The sequence below is a fragment of the Microcaecilia unicolor genome, chromosome 4 (assembly GCF_901765095.1).
Source record: "Microcaecilia unicolor chromosome 4, aMicUni1.1, whole genome shotgun sequence".
Lineage (NCBI taxonomy): Eukaryota > Metazoa > Chordata > Amphibia > Gymnophiona > Siphonopidae > Microcaecilia > Microcaecilia unicolor.
In genome coordinates, this window is record NC_044034.1 from 163,454,820 (window position 1) to 163,470,003 (window position 15,184).

General features: G+C 45.4%; 1 protein-coding gene across 2 annotated transcripts in view; it reads right to left on the reverse strand.

The window, feature by feature from the left end:
* The window catches only part of SYT13 (synaptotagmin 13), a 41,226-nt gene extending 26,512 nt beyond the window's left edge, over positions 1-14,714 (reverse strand). For both annotated transcript variants that reach the window (XM_030200827.1, XM_030200825.1), the window contains exons 1-5: positions 14,269-14,714; positions 10,360-10,591; positions 5,201-5,332; positions 3,610-3,914; positions 951-1,074 (exon numbers count right to left, since the gene is read on the reverse strand). In XM_030200827.1, the coding sequence (XP_030056687.1) occupies positions 951-1,074; positions 3,610-3,914; positions 5,201-5,332; positions 10,360-10,591; positions 14,269-14,448 (973 nt within the window). In that variant the 5' untranslated portion in view covers positions 14,449-14,714. The remainder of the gene's footprint in view (positions 1-950; positions 1,075-3,609; positions 3,915-5,200; positions 5,333-10,359; positions 10,592-14,268) is intronic.
* Positions 14,715-15,184: the final 470 nt, after the last annotated feature.

The following is a 15,184-nucleotide window of genomic DNA, read 5'->3' on the forward strand; positions in this document are numbered from 1 at the left end:
TATGTGGTGAACGGTCAATATTCAGGGAAACCAGACAACGATAGAACTGTGTTTTTTGTGGTCTGATTTGTCCGCTTACCTTATCCAGTTAAGTGGTGAATATCAGCACTTTACCACATAAGTACTGACTCCGCCCTGAGTGCCATGGACCTCCCACAACACAACCAGTTTTGGCTTAGGCGGTTAAAGGGGACATTCAGCTGCACTATTTGGTTAAGTACTGCTGAATATTGATGCCCATGTAGATATCCCCACATGGGCGATTTAATGGGCAGGAGCCTTTTCTGCCCAGTTAAATCTCTTTGAATATTGACCCCATATATAGATATACTAGCCGTTGAGCCCATAGGAAAGGGGGGGGTTGAAAGCCCCTTCCCGTCGCCGCTGCAAGGCCCCCCACCGCCGAGCTCCCCCCCCCTGAGTCACCGCCACCCCTCCATCCGGCCCGGGCCCTCGCTCCGCTATTGAAACAGCGAGGGAACGCAGCACACAGCTCTGCTGAGCTGCCGTCCTTCCTTCTTCTTCTCTGCCTGTGTCCCGCCCTTGTGTGATGTAACGTCGTCGAGGGCAGGACACAGGCAGAGAAGAAGAAGGAAGGACGGCAGCTCAGCAGAGCTGTGTGCTGCGTTCCCTCGCTGTTTCAATAGCGGAGCGAGGGCACGGCCAGGTGGAGGGTGGGGGGAGCGTTAGCGACGGCGGTTTCGTCCCTCGCAAATGCATTGCGCAGTAGAGACCCTCTGTGTTCCGCCCCATCATCACGTATTGACGCGGGGGCGGGGCAGAGAGGGTCTGTACTGTGCATTTGCGAGTGAGTACGACACTCGCCATTTATATGTTTGATTGTTTGTTGGTGAAATCTTGTCCATTCTGTACAGTGGATTGACTATAGGCAGGGTACCATACAGACACTGTAGCCTCATGCACAGAAGTCACTGCTCCTGTACACTCACCTTTCCCCTGAAGATTTCCATGTGTGCACAAATGAAGATTTCTGGCCTTGATCAGCACCATGATGAGGCGATTAGCTGAAGGCAAATAACTGATAGAGAGCAGGATCTCTGCAACTGCTGGGGTCTGGGGAGCACAAATAACTTAATGGCAGTTCTGAAGGCCTCCTGAGCAACTAAGCAGTATGAGAGGGGTATACAAAGGGTCAAAGGTTCATATAAGTACATAAGTATTGCCATACTGGGACAGACCAAAGGTCCATCAAGCCCAGCATCCTATTTCCAACAGTGGCCAATCCAGGTCACAAATACCTGGCAAGATCCCAAAAAAAGTACAAAACATTTTATGCTGCTTATCCCAGAAATATTTTCCCCAAGTCCAATTTAATAATGGTTTATGGACTTTTCCTTTAGGAAGCCGTCCAAACCTTTTTAAAACTCTGCTAAGCTAACCGCCTTTACCACATTTTCTGGCAACGAATTCCAGAGTTGCTATACTGCCTTCCTGTATACAGTGATTCCAGATTCAGCTACAGACCCACTGATTCAAATAGTAAGATAGGACATAGCCTGATTTGGGTGGGATAATATCATGGGCCACATGGCCTTTTTCAGCAGATGTTACATGCAGAAAGACAGCAGAGATGAAGACTGTATCTGAATTCAATAAAGTTTGGGACAAGTACGTGGGATCTCTAAGGGACAGGAAGGGATAGTAGATGGTATGGATGGGCAGACTGGGTAGGCCATATGGTCTTTATCCACCTTCATTTTTCTATGTTTCTATATAATGTGGGAAACAGCAGGCTTTCAGCACCACATACTGTAGTTTGGTCACATCTAGAGACGAACGTTTGTTGGAAATGAAACAAGAAATTTCCACTATCATTTCAGTTTTAAAGCAACATTTGAAAGAAAAGTGAACAAAATTGCATTCATGTTGTTCATTTTATTATAAAATATGGGCCACCTTTCACCACATCCTACCTTCCCTCACCCCCCCCCCCCCCCACCTAAAGAAAATCCCAGTAATCTATTTTAATTTCATAAACCACCCTTTTAGTCCTGAGCAGCTTACTTAGAAATACAAATTCAGAAATCCAAATTATAAAATGCAATATATGACATTTCAGTTTGTAAATACATGCACAATTCAAAGAAAATGCAGTTCATAATCAATACACGGTTTCTTGTGGACAGTGGGAGCCTGGGTTTCAGGTCTGGTGACTGTGGTTTTTGCATTGATCAAAGGCTGTGAGGCTACTGCATGCAGACACTCCATTACTTACAGTATGTATTACTTTTTTCCCAAACTCTAGTCCCCAAAGATAGTCTTAGATTGGAAAGAAGAAGGATAGTACCGAGGACTGAAGAGAAAAGAAACAACTTCTCCCTTCTATCCCCTGCATCAGGGGCACAGGGGATTTCACTACACTGGGAGGGCATGAGGGATATGGGATAAATGGGTTGTTTGGTGATGGTGGTGGTGTGCATAGAATTGAAGGATACTTGGGCTCAGGTATGCTATGGAGATGGCACAGATACCTGCATATTGCAGAAGTGATGCAGTTACAGGCTGAGGCAGTGCCACAGAAAAGATACATTTACACGCTTGGACAGTCCATGGAGGGGATTTATTTAGGACCCCTTTTTACTAAGCTGCTGTAAAAGGGGGCCTCCACTGGCATCAGTTTTTGACACATGCTAAGGCTCCCTTTTAGTGCAGCGGGTAAAAGGCTGTCTTTTTTTAAAAGTGGACATGCATTCATTTCAGAGGGGAATACTTACCACCACACATTGAGGAAATCGCATGCGATGGGGGTGGGAACTGTCGCCGGGCTGCTGCGGTAGCCAACGGTACTTACCGCCACTTAGTAAAAGATTCCCTTAGTCCCCAGTGAAAGAAGAATCACAAGCAGGATGTTGAACCCCTGATCACCTATAAGTGGCGCTGAAGAGTTTAAACTTAAAGGAAGCTATATAATAAAAAGTTTGAATCTCTTACTGGGTGAATTAGGTTGCACTTCCATTGTTCATTCAAACTTTTAGTGTTTTTGGTTGCTGCAGTGCCCTTTTCAGAAGACAGGACTCAAATGCACATAAGAAGAGCTTTCGGCCCTGCTAAGACCTTTGTCTCAGGAATGAATTTCATCTCAGAAACTGCTTGTGTTCAATCTGGCAGCCGGCTGAGATGTTTCAGTCATAGTTGATAGGTCTGATTTCGTTTACCAGTGATGTGGTGAGTGAGATAAATGTATAGAATAGAGAAAACTGTGGATTTTCCCCTGGAGTCAAACTTTTTTGAGAAGGTGGATTTAGCTGACATCTTTCTCATTAGTAGCTCAAGGTGCATTACATTTGGGTACAGTAGGCATTTTCCTGTCCCTAGACAGCTTACAATCTAAGGGGGTCTTTTACTAAAGCTTAGCTTGACTTATCTGCAGCAGGACTTAAAGGAATAAAATAGGCCCTGTTGCAGATAACTCAAGCTAAGCTTTAGTAAAAGACCCCCTAAGTTTGTACTTGAAGCAATAGAGGGTTAAAAGACTTGTCTAAGATCACAAGGAGTAGCAGTAGGATTTGAACGTGGCTTCCATGGTTCTCAGTCTATTTCTCTAACCACTAGGCTACTCCTCTTGACTGAGGTAGAAAATTATTTTACCTCTTCAGGGATGTTCAGATGGACCCAGCAGTCAGTTCCACATGGTGTGGCCACATTGAACTTGCCCTGTCCCATGATGCTCTGCCTGGAGAACTTGTCACAATTCCACAGGGTGATGCATAGTGAGGCTTCTGCCTGCTCCTCCTGGGTGAGTGAGAAGAACAGAATGTCTTCCCAGGTCATGTAGGATGCTTTCCTCACCAGCCCTGTTCGGGCATCCACGGTGCCAGAGCAGGTGGTAAGGCTGCCCAGGATGTAGCAGTCACATGCAGTGTCCTGGTTGACCTCAGAGCTTCTGACTAAAGCTAGAAGACAGGAAGGAAATGACATTTCTGAAGGACAATGAAGGCTGTGTCTTATTTCAAAAATACTAACAAACAGCCAGGATAAAAACTGAATATAAGACAATATCACCTGCTTAGTAATACAGGCTGGGTCACTAACCTGCTCTCTTGCATTGTACAGAAGTTCAAGTATACCATGACTCCCTTTCCACTGAGCTAAAAATGGACAGTGCTGCAATGTATGATCCTTCTCAGAACTTGATAAGATTGCCATGTCTTTGGATGTTAATTAATGATATGTTCTTTGTTATGTATCCTATACTGTTTATTGTAAGCCACATTAAACTCAAACTTGTTTGGGATAATGTGGGATATAAATGTCACAAATAAATAAATAATTATATGTCTCTTCCATGTGGTTTTGCTGGTGATATGCAGACCTATGCTGACTACACTTGCACAAACAGTTTTAGTGCCATGTATGTAGCAATATCCCCCTCCCCCTCCTCTGGCGCTGCAGTCTTTAATTTTTCTGGTCTGCCGGCAGTATTAGCAATGTATACACACTGCCTTCAGTCTGCCCCGGAAGCCTTCTCTTCAACTTCCTGTTCTCACATAGGTGGGACCAAGGGATGCTGTAGACAGAGGCTTCTGGGGTAGTGCGAAGGCAGAGTGTATACATCGCTAATGCTGCCGGGAGTCCAGACAGATTGAAGACTGCAGTGCCGGAGGGAGGGGATAGAGGAATCCTGGAGGATCGTGCAGGGCTTCAGGGTGGAGGAAGGTGGAAGAAGAGAGGGAGTCAGGGAGATGCTGAGGCAATGCGGGAGGTGGCACGCCTTTTGGGGGGGGAAATGTTCCCCCTCAACCCCCCCCCCCCCCTCAAACTATGCCCATGAATCTTCCCTCTAAGGTGCATGTGAGTCCACCACCTAAGTTCTTACAATTAAGATGGTGCAGCTATATTGCAGTTTCACTTATGGACAGCAGGCAGATCCCTTGGGAGTCCTACAAAACATTCCTGCCCCCTCCTCCTGCAATTGATACTACAATATGGCTGCACCACACACAATGGTAGGAACACAGCTGGTGGCCTGCCAAACACCTTAGAGGGAACACTGATCTATTGATGATCTGAACCAAGGAATGTGCTCTATGCTATGCAGAGTATTTCTCTCTCATGTGCTCAGCAGACTTCCATATTCTCTACCTTCAGTGTGGGATAGATGCTATCAGTCTCATGGGATTAGGAATGGAATCTGCACCATGTGATAGGTTCTCTAGAGCTCCTTAAAGCACATACTTACCTTCCAGTAAAGATACACTCAATTCTGCCTTCTGACAATCATATTCCAGAGAATAATGGAGCTTGGGAACCTGGCTGGTGAGTGGCTTTTCCAAGTTGAAGTCCTCCATAGTGCCACCATTCTCTCCTTCACCTGGAATGCAAATATACATTGGAATTGCCTGGTCATTGAATTCTTATTAGCAGTCAGCTGTCTCCAAGATTTGACCATCTTCAAAGACATTATTCTATAACATTGTGCCTATATCCTAGGAATGCCCTTGACACTCCCATGGCCACTCCCTGTCAGGTTCTCAGGATCAGAGCCCACGGGGCCGGGCTCTGGAGCTAATGTGAGCCCTTGGGCTGCTGCCGAGGAGCGACAGCAGCAGGCAAAACCCACCAACCAACACTGGGCAAGCACACCGGCAGGGGCTGCAGGCACTGCCCAGCGAACCGGAACACATAGACTGGAATCCCCCGGACTGGAGGACACAGGACTGGAACAATGGACTGCAATCCCCCGGACTGGAGGACACAGGACTGGAACACACACCGGACCGGAACACACTGGACTGGAGCGCATCAGACTGGAACACACACCGGACCAGAACACACTGGGCTGCAGTACACTGGACTGGTCCGTACAGCTTCACCTGTGCTTGGCCACTACCCCCCCCCCCCCCCCCAAGGGTTGAGCCCTTGGGTTCAAGTGGCCGGCAGGACTTACCGGATACCAGATGACACAGGGACCAGGACTGGAAACAGAAGTACTCCTAAACCTAAACTGACCTAAGTGCTCCCAAGCCGTAAACCAACAGAAGTGTTCCTAACAGTACTAACAAAAGGACTTCCTAAGCCCTATACTAACAGAAGTACTAATAGCACCACACTCACAAAAGGACTTCCAAAGCCCTTCACTACTAGAAGTACTACTAATAGAGACACACAGGAAGCAGGGGAGCCACAGGGAGAGAGCAGGGAACCTAAACACATAAGCTCACACAGGTGCTCCTAACAACCCCAAAACCTGAAGTACTTCTATCAGCAACAAAAGGGAAAGCAGGGGAGCTACAAGGGAAAAGCAGGGAAGCTACACACCTACGCAGCACAGGTGCTTCCTTAGCACTACACTAACAAGCTAAACACAAAACTAACAAGCTTCCTAAGCACTACTCTAGCAAGCTAGATACAAAACTAACAAGGTGCTTCCTAAGCACTACTCTAGCAAACTAAACACAAAACTAACAAGGTGCTTCCTAAGCACCACTCTAGCAAGCTAGATACAAAACTAACAAGGTGCTTCCTAAGCACTACCCTAGCAAGCTAGACACCAAACTAACTAGGTGCTTCCTAAGCACCAAAGGGGAAGCTAACAAAGCAGAAAGTATTCAACACTAAGCACTAACCGTGACCTTCAGCAGACGTTCTAAAGCACACGCAAACACCAACGTTGCAAAGGCCCTGAAGGCAAGAACACCACTTCCTTATCAAGGCCCTCCCAGATGATGTCACACTCCCTAGACCAAGGCAACAGCACACAGATCCAGAGAGGCCCAACCCACACCAATGCAGCCCCGTGAAGCACTTGAAGCCAGTACACCCAGAAAGGGAGCAAAGCAACTCAGGCAACACCCACAGCTGCAGTAAAGTGAGACAATTAGTGTCATGCTGCTGGAAGCTGCCAGCATAGAGAGAGAGAGCTAGCTCAGAACGGACAGAGAAAAGAAACAGAAGTCAGCTAAGAGACTGACCACCAGGAAAAAGGTAAGTTTGAGAGGGGTCCTGACCACATTCATAACACTCCCCTTTTGGAGTTGCACACCATAAAATTTAGGTGCATTCATTATAGAGGAGGGAGTATGACACATCTGCGCATGACTCCTAATGACTTGCCAATTAACACCAATAACATTGGCACTCACACAACCTCTCACCTCCATTAAAATTCAAAACAGTTAATAAATGTGTGTGACAGAGAGAGAGTGAGTCTGGGTGTGAGTGTGTCTGTGAGAGAGAGAGAGTGTGTGTGTGTGTGAGAATGAGAGTGTGTGTGTTTCTATGAGAGTGTATGCAAGTGCGTATGTGAGACACAGTGAGTGTGAGAGAGTGTTTCACACAGATACACTGTGTGTGTGAGAGTGTTTGTGAGAGAGAGAGTGTGTGAGACAGAGTGTGAGAGAGTATGTGTGCGATACACAGACTCTGTGAGACCAAGAGAGTGTATGGGACAGAGAGTGTGTAAGAGTGACTGTGTGACACATAGAGAGTGAATGTGATACAGTGTGAGACATAGTCTGAGAGACTGTGTGAGAGTGAGAGAAAGACACTGACTGTGAAAGAGTGTGTGTGAGAGAGAGAGAGTGTGTGTGTGACAGAGATACCTCCCCCCTCCCTCTGTGGTCTCAGGACCCCCTCCCCCCTCTGGTCTCAGGACCCCCCTCCCCCTCTCCCCTCTGCGTTCCCCTCCCCTGTGGTCTCAGGACTTCCTGCTTCTCCCCCTCTCTGCGTGGTTGGCAGCACCGTGCGAGTGTGTGTGTGACAGAGAGACAGTGAGACTGGGTGTGAGTGTGTCTGTGAGAGAGAGTGTGTGTGATTGTCCTCTCTCTCCTGCCCCCTCCAGCCACCCAGCGATTCCCCTCTCTCCGCTGGCCCCCCTCCAGCCACCCAGCGATTCTCGTCTCCCCTGCCCCCCTCCAGCCACCCAGCTATTCTCCTGTCTCCCCTGCCCCCCTCCAGCCACCCAGCTATTCTCCTGTCTCCCCTGCTCCCCCTCCAGCCACCCAGCTATTCTCCTTTCTCCCCTGCCTCCCTCCAGCCACCCAGCGATTATCCTCTATCCCCTGCCCACCCTCGAGCCATCCGGCGATTCTCCTGTCTCCCCTACCCCCCCTCCAGCCACCCAGCGATATCCCCTACCCCCCCCTCGAGCCATCCAGCGATTCTCCTGTCTCCCCTGCCCCCCCTCCAGCAACGAAGCGATTATGCTCTCTCAGAATGTTGGAGGTCAGTGCCCCCCCTCCAGCCACCCAGCTATTCTCCTGTCTCCCCTGCCCCCCATCAAGCCACCCAGCGATTCTCCTCTATCCCCTGCCCCCCCTCGAGCCATCCAGCGATTCTCCTGTCTCCCCTGCCCCCCCCCCCCTCCAGCTACGAAGCGATTATGCTCTCTCAGAATGTTGGAGGTCAGTGTCCCCCCTCCAGCCACCCAGCTATTCTCCTGTCTCCCCTGCCCCCCTCAAGCCACCCAGCAATTCTCCTCTATCCCCTGCCCCCCCCCTCAAGCCATCCAGCGATTCTCCTGTCTCCCCTGCCCCCCCCCCCTCCAGCCACCCAGCGATTATGCTCTCTCACGTTGGAGGTGAGTTCGTTCCTTCAGTCCTGCCTTTTGATTACCCGCCCTCGACTTCATCACGTTTTGACGCGAGGGCAGGGCAGAAAGAGATGGTGAGTCGAAGTCGATGACACATTTACGAACCCTTCACTGAAGCCACGGAGTCAGCTTCAGAACGTTGAGGGTGCGTTTTATTATAGTAGATGTGTAATCATAAAACTTTACTTTACCCCAACCCCTACCCACCCCTCACAACTAGTTGGTATCGAGCTAGCTGCACCCTTCTGTTAAACACTATCATTTAATTACCCCAAGACTCACTTTGCAGTGTCGCAGGAGTGAACTCCCCACTCGTAGCGGTGGTGCACATGAACAGAACTGAACATAACTTTCATCAAGTCATACTTATTTACCAACATATTCACAACCCTTCTTAGATTACCCCACATTTTTTCCAGCTCCCAAGCTGACACTCTATCTATTCCAAAACTAAGCAATCAATAAAACAATATCCCTTACTAAAGAACAGATCTCCTACAACATTCCAGCCAATAACTAAAAGAAGGGTAGGGCGGGCGGGCGGGACAAAACCCCCCACCCAACATCCATCCACCACCCGCACCTTCCTGAAAATAATTCTTCCTGCCCAAAATGCTCCGTTTTCCCAACATTCCAAATTCCCATATCCCGCCCATCTCTTTTAATCTTCCAAATTCCATTGTCTTTGCCCGCAATACTAACTTCCAGTCTTCAATCTACTATTCTCCTTCCTTTTTCTTTAACTTTTTTATCCAACCTATTCCTTCCCTTCCGAACCCCCTCCCCCCTTTAACTAGCACCCTCCTAACCTTAAACATCTCACCCTCTATCTGGCGTTCTGTTATCTCGGCCAATGTTATCTGCTCCCTTGTTAAATCTTTGGAGCTCCCTTATTGAATGTTAGCACTTAACTAATTGGTTTACCCAGGGCCAAATCTGCATGCCTAACTTTAGGTGCTGTTTATAGAATTTGGGGTACACTTTTAACAACATTTGTTTCCATACAAAAAGAAATGAACAAATAAAGCAAACTTTCTGGGTGCCCATCCCTATTGTTTAGTGGGGTAAGCCTCCTCATCCTTGCATCCCTCCAGCTCTCCGTCCTTCATATACAATCTGTAACTTTTTCCAAATCTAGTTTGTCTTGCCCAGATATTGTTTTCACCTTTTTTGCCTTCTCTTATGTTTTCTCTGTTTTTCTAAACATTTTTATGTTTTCTGATCTCTTGATATTTTTTTTCATTGTTAACCATTTTGACAATGGTAAAGGAAAAGCGATAAGAGGAAATTTACTCAACTAAACTAAAATTATACAAAGTGCTTGGAAGAATTTACCATATAGGGAAGGGAAGGGAAAATGGGACTTGATATACTGCCTTTCTGTGTTTTTTGCAACTACATTCAAAGCGGTTTACATAGTATATTCAGGTACTTATTTGTACCGGGGCAATGGAGGGTTAAGTGACTTGCCCAGAGTCACAAGGAGCTGCAGTGGGAATTGAACTCAGTTCCCCAGGATCAAAGTCCACTGCACTAACCACTAGGCTACTCCTCATTCTATGAAAGCAACGTGAAGAATCCCACATACAGATGCTAATGAATAGGGATGGCCTGTCATTTGCAATGACATAGGAAATGTCAACAAAAAATCCATCTCATTACCAAACAAAAATGAGCAGAAAAAACAACATTTTTTGTTCTGTTGTTAGCCAATAATAGAAATCTGATGTGATTAATTTGAACCTAGGGTCCCCAGAGTGAAAGACTGAGCTCTACACTGCTGGGTGCTTTTAGACCCAGGAACTCACCATTCGTTGAGAGAATGAATATGTCCTCTGAGCTCTGGTCTAATCCACCACTTTCATGTGAACCCTGATGGTCCCCTGCTGCGGTCATGGTCTCTTCTGCACTCTTCCTCATGTCGTCACTCATTTCATTAACCATGTGTGGAGAGGTCATAGCTAGCATTATCTTGCAAATCCAAGGGGATTTCAGTTGAGTCTGGGGCTGGACAGGTTCAGTTGACTTCTGAATACTAAACTGGAGGGGGGAGGGAAATGCAAAGAGAAAAGCAGAGAGAGGGGATAAGAAGACAGAGAATGAGACAAAGAATGAAGGATATGTTCTTTTCAAAAACATTTTAGTAAAACTTAAAACAAGGGCTGTTTTCAAATATGTAACAAATATAGCAACATATAAAGAAATCAGTGTTACTTATGTAAGAGTGTCCTACTGTTTACATCAGCGCCCTTATTGACACTGAGTTACAAGGTCAGAGAGGATGGCACTGAACTTTAGACAATCCTCCTTGGGAGGTGTCTTTCCAGGGTTGCATTTCTAGAAAGCTCATGGAACCACCTCAGGGTTCTTCTGTCCTAGGACTGTTCAAAAGCCTAGGGCTGCCAGGCACCCAAGAGTGTGAGTATATTAAAGTCTAAAGGAATCTGATGTTGGTGGAAAGGGCATTAGACCCATAATCCTTGGGCGTCACAGAAAAGTTGTAGCATGATATGAGTTTAATTGTCAGAGTTATTGATTTTGCTGGATCAGATACAAATGTATATAAAAAAAAAATATGGCTGCAAAGACTTATTGGAACAGAATCAGATAAACTGGTCTGCCTTTCATCTCCCCCCCCCCCCCCCCCCCCTGGAAACCACTGATAACAAAAACTAGCTAGGTGGATACCTAAGCCCATCAACACATCTCCAAAGAACAAAACTCTGAAAATGGACAGCAATCACAAAGACTACAGTTAACCAAAGACAGTGAAACTCCACCTATTCTCAGACAATGACTCAGACTGAAAAGCCCATCTAGCTATCTAATCTGACAAAAGAAGCCCACCTACTCTCAGAGACAAAGAATCCTGTCAGATGTCTTATGGATGTGTATATCACAGCAGATGTCCAGACAGAAAGTCTTATGATGTCATTAAACATGTGACCAGTTATCATGCCCCATCTCAAAACCAGATGAAGCCAGTTCTCAGATACCCCACCTGACTTCAGCCTAGGGTCCAGGAAGAAAATATAAAAAGCCTGGAAAATGCCCAGCTCTCTCTCTGGGAATTTGCCTCCTGCCTCTCTGCTAGACTTCACACACACCCTGATGACCTTCTCCAGGCTCCAACTACAATTCTGCAACAAAAGACTTCTGTTTCAGCAAGGATCTTCATCACTCCACCCAGCAGCCTCTATCAAAGTGAGTTACCATTATCCAGCATAATTTATAATTCAGACCTTTTAATCTTGAAAAGCACATTTCACATTAAAAACTGCCTCTCTCTTGTAACATTATTACATTACCTGTATTGTAAATAAACATTTTAAAGTAAAATATATGGTCTTTATGTTCTGAGCACATGTCTTTAAACTTGCAGTGCAGGTTAATGTAATTCAACAAATATAGTATTTAATTCCCCCTTTTCTTACATATTCTTATTCTTATCTTATTACCTTATAGGTAATTGGTGAAGAATAGAATATATATTATTTAACAAAGTTAGTTCAGTTTTTTGAAAGAGAAGGAATCATAGTGAGGGCAGAAGTTCTACAGTTCCTATCTGAAATGAATTCAGAAGGAGCTCATCTCCAATAGTTTCAGGAGAAGGATCCAATTCTTCTACTGAGGAGAAAGGGAGTCTGCATCAAGCTATCCTGATGAACCCCTCTCCAAAATGTGATTGATGAAGAAACTCCTAGTGTGTATGTATTTCCAGTGGTATGATCCCATCACCACTATGATGGAATGAGAAGTGATCTTCTCCAGTACAGATAGAAAGCCTCTAAGAATAAGGAAAGTCTTCAGATATGGCAACATATTCAGAGAACTTGGCACCCCATCACTTCATCTTTCCAGCAAGACCTGCAAATGAGGACCATAAATAGGAGGCATTTAAGCATTGGTTAGTGTATCTGGGTTTAAAAAAGGTTTGGACAAGTTCCTGGAGGAAAAGTCCATAGTTGCTATTGAGAAAGACATGAGGAAGCCACTGCTTGCCCTGGGACTGGTAGCATGGAATGTTGCTACTATTTGGGTTTCTGCCAGGTACTTGTGGCCACTGTTGGAAGTAGGATACTGGGCTAGATGGACCACTGGTCTGATTCAGTATGACTATTCTTATGTTCTTATGGCATCCCTGAGGTGCCAGTGGATGCTCTCTTCAGGACAACAGATACAGATTGCAAAAATAGTAGCATATTTCTGGATGTATCCATGCAGGCTGGAGTCTATTCTGCCTTAAGCAAAATGACTTTGAAGGCTCAGTTCTGAAACCTCAATAAACAACGAGCTAGCAAAGAAAAGAAGTCTATTTAACAAGGATAGAAAGAGTGACTGAACACAGACAATATTTTTCTTTCTGTTATATGCACCTGAAAATTTCTGTCTCAACCATAAATGCAATTCATTAGGAACCCAGTATGTGGTAGAGGTGTGCAGGCAGAACATTTTTGTTTCAGGTGTTATCCCATGTCGTTTCCGGGAATGTTCTTTTTATTATTTTTTAAAAATTATTATTATATCATTAAGAATGCACATTCTTTCCCAGTAGTGCATGCATGCAAACAGTGCATACTCTTTTGAAGGAGTACATGCTCTTTCTGAAAGAGTGCACCTTATTGACTGCACAAAAAAACAAAACAAAATCATGATAGTCTGTTGGGTTTTTCATCTCATTTTCATTTGCCAGTGACTTGAAATAATATGGTAAATGTCGGACCATCATTCATATGCATTGAATCCATTTCACATGGACATAGAGGTTTATGGGTTTTTTTTTTAAACCGACCCAACTTAAATGCCTGCAACACAACGAAACCAAAGCTCGTAATGGACATATAATAACTCTTCCTCTCTACGATTCTCTTCTTCTGTACAATTCCCTAATGTGTCTGTACACACGAACCTTATTCTACCACAACATTACTGTGTTTGTTCATACCGGAATTGACGAACGCCTTTACGGTACTATGTAAGCCACATTGAGACTGCAAATAGGTGTGAAAATGTGGGATACAAATGTAACAAATAAATAAAGAAAATAAATAAAGAAAAAGTTGGAAAAGGATGAAATCCAGGGTCTGCATTAAGGTTTCTGTTTCTGCACAGGCAAGAAACACATGCAACAAAACTGCAGAAGCTGGTGATAAAGAAAGAAGTTACAACCTCCCAGTTTTGTGTGCTGCAGTAATAAAATTACAATGTTCCTATGCAACAAAGAGATAATTACTTAGTAAGGCTACACTGCAGCTCCAGAATTTATAGCGTTAAAATCCCAGTGCTGGGGAAGAGGATGTACTCCAGAGAGCAGAGGGAAATCATTTTGTCCAGCATAACCTAGATTTGTTTAATGGGCAATATGGATTTGGGAAACCATAGGGAAGAGAAGAGAGGGGGCAGGGGTGCTGCAGGCAGGATGGAGGTGCATTGGCAGAGCTAGGAGTGGGGGGCCTCAGTACTGGGACAGCAGAAGAACAGGATTTAATAGCAGAAGCCTTGCCTGCACTATACCTGGTTTTAACCAGCAAAGTCAACACATCTTGACTCCCAAAATTCACAGAAACTGTTTTTTGTTGTTGTTTTTTTTTTGGGGGGTGGGGGGGGGATTCCATTTTAAAGACCTGCAAAATCTTCTTCCTTTAGTTGACTCCTCCCCAGCATGGAAATAAAGATAAGCTGCTAGCAGCTGTCTTTCATGTCCTGACAGTCATTACCTGCTGGTGTGGCTGCACCACAGTGGACTTAGAGCTCTTCCTGCCAGTATCCTCAACACGATCGAGTGGCATCTTCCCCGTCCGCACGCACTTGCACAGAAAAGTGAGGCTGCACAAAGCCAGCAGGCCAGTCAACGTGCCCAGAGTGGCCCCGAGAGCTATCAGTGGGGTTGGGAACATTTTGCAAAAGACTTGCAAAGTGTTAACAGAATCAGAGAACTTTCCCTGCTTTCCTCGTGAGTCTTGTGTCCTCCATGTGATCTCCTGAGAGTTTGGTCCTCCCCTCTGATTCCTGTGTATGCCCCCACCAGTTTCCTGGTGAGCAAACGGCACACAGAGATGTCTAGCTCGTGCCAGATGGGAGGAACCTGTCTGTAGGGTGTCTGAATGTGCTCCAGGTCCCAGCTTGCTGTGTCGCAGCCTCAGCAGGAAGAGGGAACTACCAGGCTCTCTGTATTCAGCTTTTCTACTGATCCTTTGTAGCTCCACTCGTGGATTTCGGAGATAAGACGTAAACTAGAGGGGAGGGGCCCCGATGTCCAGGATATGCCAGAGGATCTTGCACAAAAAGTACTGTACTTTGAATATCCAGCAGTATTCCTTGCACTAATTCAGCCTCTTTTGTGTTCAATAGTGTTACTTACTCTCTATCTTATTGCTATCAAATTAGATATACTACTATAATAAATACACCAAGAAAAAGATTCTCTTAATACTTAATCTATGGAGGAAAAGACTTCAGAAACTCTGTATTCACTATCTGAGATATCGTGAAAAACAGACTGGCATAGATCTCATTACATAGACTTTCTTACTAGATGAGACTATGATACAGGCTCCTCATAAGTCAAAAAACCTCCATCAGTAGTATAATCGAAGTTTTTCTATATGATTACTTTCTTTCTTATACTCTATT